Here is a 10,062-nt window from a genome sequence, read left to right on the forward strand (position 1 = left end):
TATTTCTGTAAGTGAGGGTAAAATATTAGCTCTTTTTTACAGCCAAAAATCATTACAAATGTTTTGGCCATAAATAAAATCATGAGTAAATATCAAAATTTAAGTTAATTTTCATATTAATTATAAAGTTAATGAGTTTGCTCCTAAAATTAAATAATTGATTAAGCTGGTCTATTATTAAGCAAGCAAGATTCCTTTCATATATATAATTAATCCCACCATGTCTCAAATTCACAAAGTTTATATTGGCATTTCAAAATTTTAAAATGGCATTCCATTTCATTTTCTTTTCCATTATAGTAAAAGGACATCAGGAAATAAAATACTTTTTTCTTAATTCTATTATACAAATTTTCCCATTTTTAATGGATTAAACCATCACCTTGCAGAACAAATACCAAGGTGCAGCCTCTTTCATTTTTATTTTTCTTACAAAAAAAATCTGAAAGAATAGATTCGCACAGCACGCCCATTGAATCGATATTGAATCTTTTATTTCAAACTCTATTAATGTTTAACATATGTATAGCACGGTCCTCTACGGGGGACAGTCAAACGGTTTGGGTTTAAAATTTCCTACAAGATATTTTATGTGCTCAAATTTAAGTGTGCGTGATGCCTACGTAGATAAAAATTACATCATGTATTTTATATAAAAAAAAATTATATACACAATAGGTACATTTAATTTCCCAAATATTTTGAAAAAAAAAGTGTAATATACATATCTTTAAGATAGCATAACTTATAAAAAGAATACATTTAAAGTTATCACTATACATAATTAATCATATATGTAATTAACGACAGCTTATAGCCGTAAGTACAGTTGTTAACGTGATTACTTCTTATTAAAATGGGTACGTGTTATTGTAAGTTCTTTTAACACCATACATACATATATATATATATATATACGGAAATTAAAATGAAGTACTTATAATCAGTGATAATTTTAATATTATCAGTATATATGATTATTATTTATAATTTTATTTAAGAATAAATTATTACGAATACCCCCTTGTTATTTGAAAAATTATAAATCCCCCCTCAAGTTAAAAATAATTGTGTAGCCCCTACAGATGAAGAGAACATTACTATTTTACCATTGTTGAATTTTTTTAAAAAATATAAAAAAAAAAAAAAACTTGAGGGTAGACAAAATAAATAATCTAGAGGGAGTATTAGTTAATAAAAATATTTCAAAAAAGTATGAAATATATGTCTAAAATCATAATTTATAATCTAAAATGGCATTTTTGTCAGTTCACCACAAAAATTGAATGAAAACCTAACGGGATGGACTCGTTGTTAGACGGACATTAAATCAAGGGGATATTTATAATTTTTTAATAACAAGGATATATTTGTAATTATGCTAAATTTTAGAAAAGATGGTTGTAATTTGCCGTTTATTCAATTATATTTTTAATTTAAAAAAATTACAAATCAATCACATACTAATATAAATTTCTCATGAAATTTTATGCAGAAAAGTATAAAATGGTGTAAAAAAAGATGTGGTGTATAGTTTGGGAGCATTTGGATCGACAAAAGTTGAAAACAAAATGCTTGAAGTATATGGTTTGACGGTAAAATTTCAAACAACCATAACTTTTAATTTGGATTGAGTTATGGGACGATATATCTATATATGTGTGGTTTTTTTTTTTTTTTAAGAGAATTTAACGCTCACACTTTTGGCATGAGGAGCCACTGTAATCGCAATATTCTGTTGCTGCAACTATTATCTCAATAAATTTTAATTATTTTTATAATTTTTTGTGATTATCGTTCTGGACTTATATTTTATCATATTATTGATATAATGTTAGAGTATTTTATGATTGTAGTTTGATGGATTTTTGAAATAATTCAAAATTTGGCCTACTTTGAGACTTATTTGCCCTAGATTAAGAATATTTCATTACAAAAATAAATTAAATCGAAACTTTTAAGAATTGAAGATGAAAATTTCAATTATTATTATTATTATTATTATTTTGGCCCAATTAAATAAATAAGTAGCAAGAATAGAAGGAGAAATTCAAAGCATTATTTTTAAATTCAGTCCAGCTCGGACGGTCAGACCGACCGCCACCCATTCCATAAAACGGGCCGATTTGAAATTAAAAAACTGGAGCCAGAAAATCGCTTTTTTTTTTTTCGTGAAAACCGTTTAACCCAATGGATCAACCAGAGAACCGTGTAACTTGGTATTGGATTGATTGAACCGGTCAGATCAACAATTAAGTGTAAATACATGATAAATTTTTAATTTTTTTTCTAAAATGTGTATTATTTTTGTTAAGTACCCTAATTTTATGTTAATTCTGAAAGAATAATAGATTATTTCTAAAATCTGTGCAATATTTTCTGTTAAATTGGGATAATTTCTGTTAAGTTTAACTATTTTATGTTATTTCTAAATATATAATCATGATTTCTCTTCTCAGTTCAATTTTGCTATTTCTATTAGATTATTTTTGATAATTTAGTGTATTTATTTTCTGTTAAATTTAAAAATGTATAATATTATTTCTTGTATTTGGTCTTTATAAGTTTGTTTCTAAATTTATTTTATTATATTGTATACTTTATTGAACAATTAATGTCAAAAAATATTAATTTTTTTAAAAAAAGATAAGTTGTTAAATATATTAATATTATTTTAAAAATATTAATAATTATTTATGATATAAATATAATGTTACTGATCCCACCACAATTAACCCACCAATTAGACCAATAATTCATAAATCAGAAAGCACTTAATTTTTTGATTCGATGAATAGAATATTGATTCAAAGGGAAGAAGACAAAATTAAGTTGGCTGCAACTGCAAGTCATGGACGGCCTATTGGACTGGGATTATATGGAGCACAGGTGACGTCAGAGGTTGCGTGTGCGCCCCCTCGTGTGAGATTAACTCAGGGACCCACCGCGACAGGGAAGCTCAGAACGTGTCGCTTTCTATTTCTCATTCTTGTCTGGAAGCGGCAGCCCCCACAACCCACACCCACACCAGAAACAACCCCACAATTATTTGAGAAAACCTTTGTCCAATTTTCATTTATCTGGCCGAACCTCCACGCGGCTACGCTGTCTCTCACTCGCGTGTTTGACACTTGCCTTTGCTTTGCTTTGCTTTATGTTCTCTTCCCGTCTTGCATATCAATTTTGTCACGGTTATACATCTAGTTTTCAAAGGTTACCCTTTTTTATTTATAACTATATCATTATAATAATATTTTAATAATTGTTTTTCGATAAATTATTAAAATGAATAAATATTAATTTATACGAAGAGGTCGAAAGACATTAAAAAATACCCTCTTTAACCAAAGTAACGAAAATCTGATTTAATATAATTTATCCTGTTTGATATTATAAAGAGATAATTACACTCTTCTCTTATGAGATTTCGTGTAATTACACGTAAACCTTTTGTAATTTGAAAAATTACATCTAACACTTTTAAAGTTTGTTTCCGTCTAACAATTAAGTCTTCCTTCAGTTAAATTTTATCGAACTTGTTGATATTAACAAGAAAAATAAAAAATTTACAGTAGACATAAAATTACCATAAATCTAAAAAAATAGTAGACATGAAATCTTCATGGTCTTTGACAACTAGAATAAATTCGTCGTCTTAATTATTGAGTGGATGTAAGAGAAATTTGGATGAAATTATATAGCTTGTTTTAATTTGTGTCTTGGGCATGTGTTTGTTAATGAATGAATGAATGATGAGTTAATAATATATTTAGAAACTTGGATTAACCTTAATCAATTCACCTACCTGATTTGGGCTGTGCAACGGCCTTGTTGGGATTAGGTAGTTTTGTATGGAAATTTTTACACTTAATTCCAATAATTGATGTCAGAAATTCATTGCTCATATTGTCACAAACCTACAATTAACTAACCCCTTTCCGTGTACAACTATCTTTCTCTTGTACTACCCATATGCAACACACTCCTAATATGTATATACATATATTCATGTAAAGAGAGACATAATGGAGTTATTGAGATGAAGACAACAAAGGTTAAGAGTGAGCCAGTTATATATAGCATAATAAGACAGGAAGAGGCATAATATATTTAATTATAGGGTTAATTGTGTTTATATTCATTCTAAAAATATAAAGTTATATTTTTTTAAAAAAAATTAAAATTACACTTACACCATTTTTGAAAATTTACTGTTTACACCCGACCTTCTATCCGTATGATTCGGATGAAAATTGCTGACATTAGCAAAATAATCACATAAATTTTTAATTTTACCCCTCATTTAACACTTTCGTATAATAATTTTGTACTTATATGGGATAAATGTAATGGCGTTAACCTCACTCCACATATAGATATTATATTTATTTCTATATAAGTACAAAAATATACATAAAAATATTAAGCGAAAGGCAAAATTAAAAACTTATATAATTTTTTTTGCTAACATATGCATTTTTAATCCAAACCCTAACAGAAGGGGATCGTATGTAAGCAGAGAATTTTAAGAGGGAGTGTAAGAGTATTTTATATTTTTAGAGAGGATTTATGTGTAATTAGCCATAAATTATATGTCAAAATATAAATACCTAAAATATAATAAATTAATTCGGTTCCAATTATTATATATTATCACATAGAATGAGAAATTATTTATAGCAATACTTGTAAATTATTCAATAATGCTTCTTACATTGAGAAAAAATAAAATAAAATAAGGGTAGATGCCTCATATTTAGCAGCATTAAAGATAAACGCAAATTTCAAGAAGGGGTGGGGGGGGGGGGGAGTGATGAATTGAGCAGATGAGGCAATTATGATGATGATGTTGCATGGGGATTTTGAATACATATCATCATATCAAATTATCAACCACATCAACTTGTCTCTGTTTCATGATGGCTTAGTCAGATCGGGTTGGTGGATTTCTGGTTTAGTTTTGAAAATTTTCACACTCCCACAACGGGTCGGGTTTACATTCTCCTTTCAGTCCGTATTCTAGCTCCATTTCCCTAAATGACAATCATCGGTGGCCCAAATTATACACTATACACTGCCCACTTATATATTGAATTTCGTGAATTTAGCCCAAGAATCATCCTGTCGTGGCCCAACTCTCAAAACAAAAAGTGTTGCAGCTATTTAATCAAGTCCTCAAAACACGACAAGATCCGAGCCCCTTCTTCATCGGGTCCGCTTCCCCGACCCTTTAAAGGTAGAGATATAAATGTGGATCCTACGAGTACGAGCATCTAACTTTTATAAATACTTTAAATCATTTAGGGTCAAGTTACGCTATTATTTTGAGAGAATATACTTTTATCTTATCTTTACTAGTTCAAGAATTGATTTAAATATCGAACCATTTTAATTGAGAGTATCCCATTAAATTTTATATCTGCTCGTCTTTTAAATTTCGACACTTATTTAAAATTTTACTATTATTAAAAGTCTAAGCGATTTGAAGCTAAGTCTATATTACTTATTATTTAAAATAGAAAATCAAATCCTAAGTACGTGATGGAATTGGGTTTTAAGTCTATACTACATTGACTCAGTTAGCTCAATTTTGAGTTTTTGTGTATTTGGTCCATTTTGATAACATAAATAAATTTTTTTGATTCAGATTATATGTACTGATACCTCTTTAAATATATATATAGATATATAGTTCAAGAGTAAGGTGGTAGTCTCCTATCAAGACTGCTTAGCAGGTTAAGTCTTGCTGGCCCATAAGTAAGGTAACAAAGCACATAACTTGCATCAATCTTACTTATCTGGTATGCTCAAAAAATAAGTCTAAACCAACAAGAGAGTCATCATATTACAGGATGACATATCTTACAAGTTGTTGATACTTTAATACACGTCATAGTAAAAAATCTTCAATTAACTTCAAAAGACTCGGTTGGAATCAATTCTTTAGTTCGTAAGTAATTGAATCTCATATATTCAGACAGAATGGATAAGACTTTGTCAAAAAATTATATTTTTGTCTAGATAAGTCCAAAAATTGTAAAATTCTTTTCTTGTTATGTAGCTAACATGCGCAACTATCAATTGGTATCGGATTCACCCCAACTACCTACTGGATTTTATTCTACGAAGGCCTATAAATTGAGGCAGTATAGTCATGTTGGTAATACAAGCTATCACACTTATATTCTCATTCTCTCTCAATTTTTAGGATATTTTAAGCATATTTTTTGCACTCCACAAGATTTTCATCACTTCAACATTACCTCAAAGCATTATTCTCACTTTATATGAAGTTTTTCGTTTATTTTTTCTGCAAGGACGTTATTGACTTAAGCATCATGTGCTAACCTCTGTTTTGCAGATTAGTCCCCCAATAGTTTTAAATTTTTAACAAAAATACTTTGACCGTTCTGGTGCTGTTGGACCTTTATATGCATCATATACTATTACATCATAATATTTTAATTATTGATTATAATAATTAATACATTATTAATAAATACTTTGTTAATAATTACTCATGAAATAAATAAATAAAATATTATTAGAAAAGACAAAAACTCTTGATATCATTGCGTTTTACCATAAATTTCAATAATTCTTTAAGGGTGTATATGGATTGATGGATTTGAATTTGGAAAAAAAAAATTCCACTTCATTTAAAAGAAATTCGAAATCCATATATATTTATTAAAATTTAATTCAAAATTAAAATAAAAAAATTTAAAATCATTTCATTTAAAATTATCTAAATATATTCAAAAGAATTATTATGAAGAAAATTCTTCAATCTAAATGCAACCTAAATAAATTTGAAGTTTTGGTCAAGTTTAAGTTTTTTAACAAATTAATGAAAAATAATAAGATGAAGTTTTTGCAAAAACTTTTTATAATAATGAAAAATAACTCATTTTCACCAAGCCCCGAAATTGAAAAACTATACCAAAAAAAAAAAAAGAGAAAAAGAAAAAGAAAAAGAAGAAGAAGGTGATCAAAATAAAAGGCGCCATTAAGAAAGTGACACGATTAGTTTACAGGTGTCTGAATACTACACCCAAACCCAAAATTCGAACGCGCTGAATAAGCAAGCAAGCAAGCACTCTTAAGATTCATCAAAAAATACTACTCTCTTCACCACCATCTCGTGTAGTGCTACAAGCACCACCTCATCTATCCATCCCTCGCCCACACCATTTCCTCTTCTTCCTCCGCCTAAGATATCTACTTAATTACTACCCTCTCTTTTTCTTGTAAGTTGTAACGAATCACATACATATATAGTTCTTCTATTAATTTCATTACCAGCATTTCTTTAATTTGTATGTGTTTGATGATGTTTTCTGTTTTCTCTATCATTCCTGCTTCAGCTTCTGCTTGTTTCAGTACACTAAAATCTTGCTATGTTAGGGCAACCATCGATTATGGGATTTGCCTGTTTTCTTCTTGCAATTGCTAGAAAATAACTTTGAAGTTCGGGTTAAATTAATGCAACAAAATCTCTGTGAAAATAATAATATGCTCAAAAACCCTTATAAAAAAAGAAAGAGCAATGCGATTACCTGACGACGCCGGGAGTTGTGTGCTTTCCTTTTAAAAGTTCCGGGTCGTGTTGTCATTTTTATTTATTTATTGTTGATGGAATTTTTGTGCTTATTAGTGTTCTGAATGGATAAATTAACTACAATTGAGCCCTTTAAAATTCATTAATTTGTATTTGAATGAATGGTGTTTAGTACTATTCCCTTTCCCCTGGAGAAATTAATTCATTTATTTACTGTCTGAATCCTATATTTCAAATTGTTGCTGCATTTACTGTTGTTATTAGTATCTTTACTTATTTTTTAAAATTATCAACCTCATTAGCCTTTCGAATCGTAATAGTTGTTCTGTTATTCAATTATTTTTGAGAATTTGACAGGAGTATTTGTTATTGCTTAATTCCGTGTTTCATCTCGTATTGTACTTCATATATACGCACCACATTTGTAGAGTCCATCATCTGTATTAAAACCACATTCCATATTTAAGGAATGATTTTACGATTGACTTCCATTGTTGTAATGCAGCGATGGATACTTTTCTCTTCACGTCGGAATCTGTAACTGAAGGTCATCCCGACAAGCTGTGTGACCAAGTATCTGATGCGATCTTGGATGCGTGCCTGGAACAAGATCCCGACAGTATAGTTGATTGTGAGACATGTACCAAAGCAAACTTGGTTACTGTCATAGGCGAAATCACAACCAAGGCCAAAGTAGACTACGGGAAGATCATTCGTGACACTTGCAGAGGAATCGGATATTCGTCCACCGAGCTAGGCTTGGATGCCGATCATTGTGAGGTTCTTGTCAATATCGATCAGCAGAGCCCCGAGCTTGCTGAGATTGTACATGGCAACTTTACTAAAAAGCCGGAAGAAATAGGAGCCGGGGATCAGGGCCACATGTTTGGCTACGCAACCGATGAAACCCCTGAGCTGATGCCTCTGTCCCATCTACTTGCTAACAAACTTGCAGCCAAGTTAACGGAAGTGAGAAAAAACGGGACCTGTCCGTGGCTGAGGCCTGATGGCAAGACTGAAGTGATTGTTGAGTATCAAAAGGAGGGAGGAGCTGTGGTGCCAATCAGGGTGCACACAATCCTTGTCTCCACGCAGCACGACGAGGCCGTGTCAAACGAGCAGTTGTCAAGAGTGTTAAACAAGCACGTGATTCAACCCGTCGTTCCGTCCAAGTATCTTGATGACAAGACAGTGTTGCATTTCAATTCGCTGAGGGGGCCTCACGAGGATGCAGGGCTGACAGGACGGAAGATAATTGTCGACACGTACGGGGGCTGGGGTGCGCATGGGGGAGGTGCGTTCTCGGGAAAAGACCCGTCGAAGGTGCACGGGAGTGGGGCATATATTGCTAGACAGGCTGCGAAGAGTGTGGTGGCGTCGGGGCTAGCACGACGTTGCATCGTGCAGGTGTCGTATGCGATTGGCATACCGGAACCACTGTCGGTGTTTGTAGACACGTATGGAACGGGGAGGATGGCTGATAGGGAGATATTGCAGCTGATCAAGAAGAACTTTGATTTCAGGCCGGGAATGATTGCAATGAATTTGGACCTGAAGAGAGGTGGCAATTTTAGGTATCAGAAGACTGCTGCGTACGGGCATTTTGGGCGAGATGACCCGGATTTTACTTGGGAAGCTATTAAGATCCTTAAGGCCAAGTGACAAATACTTTAAACCCTCAAGTGATAAAGGGGAAAAACAGAAGACGAAGGGGTAGACTGTACCTTAAAATGTTTTCGTTGCAGTGACGTTTGAGATTTGGCAGGAAAAGATCTGTTTGCTACTTGTAGTAATTATGGGCAATAATACTACAGTTTGCGGCTTCTATTTTATTTTTCAAATTCTATTACATCTTTATACATTATGTGCCAAAAATAAAATCTTAAATAATATAGATAATTGGAATGTGCTCTGCCACCAGCCCTGGCCATACCTAGCATCCGTTGGCTCAGACTTTTATGAAATTAGAAATAATGTGTTCGAATTTCATTTTATACATGAAATATTGTGTCTATTAAATAATAAAAGTGTCACAGTATAGTAGGAGTGTTGTTTAGTTTATTTGACATTATTAGTCGGAGTATGATTGTTGTAATAATTGTCTATCTTCAATTATTATAACTTTTTTTATAAAAAAAATCATTATAATTTTTTGAAAAGTTAAGTACAGTATTTAAAAACATTTAATAAGTCATTATTATGTGAAATATAATCTATTTTATAATTAAAATGTTAAATAAATGTTGAATTTCCAAATAATTGATATCTATATATGTATGTGTTTGGTATGGATCTTAGGTGAAGGGAAAGAGCCCACTCTTTCAGCTGCTAGACCTAAACGAATCACTAAACCACGGGCCCACCACCGAGGACCAAGATTATGCAACAGCCTAATTATAAAGCCAAACTAAAAGATTATGCGGTACATATGCCTCTAATAGATCCCATCCCTGCCATCTGTAGGCAGATCCAAAAAATATGGTACCGACTGTACTGAAATC

At 31.4% G+C, this 10,062-nt stretch overlaps 1 protein-coding gene across 1 annotated transcript; it reads left to right on the plus strand.

Moving 5' to 3' along the window:
- The first annotated feature begins 7,114 nt into the window (after window positions 1-7,114).
- LOC105170745 (S-adenosylmethionine synthase 3) lies at window positions 7,115-9,402 on the plus strand. Its single transcript, XM_011091648.3, has 2 exons — window positions 7,115-7,250; window positions 8,067-9,402. Exon 2 carries the CDS (start codon window positions 8,069-8,071, stop codon window positions 9,221-9,223), a length of 1,155 nt encoding a protein of 384 aa, XP_011089950.1. The 5' UTR covers window positions 7,115-7,250; window positions 8,067-8,068; the 3' UTR covers window positions 9,224-9,402.
- The last annotated feature ends 660 nt before the right edge of the window (window positions 9,403-10,062 follow it).

The sequence above is a fragment of the Sesamum indicum genome, linkage group LG9 (genome assembly GCF_026168435.1).
Source record: "Sesamum indicum cultivar Baizhima isolate 11 linkage group LG9, ASM2616843v1, whole genome shotgun sequence".
NCBI classification, from domain to species: domain Eukaryota; kingdom Viridiplantae; phylum Streptophyta; class Magnoliopsida; order Lamiales; family Pedaliaceae; genus Sesamum; species Sesamum indicum.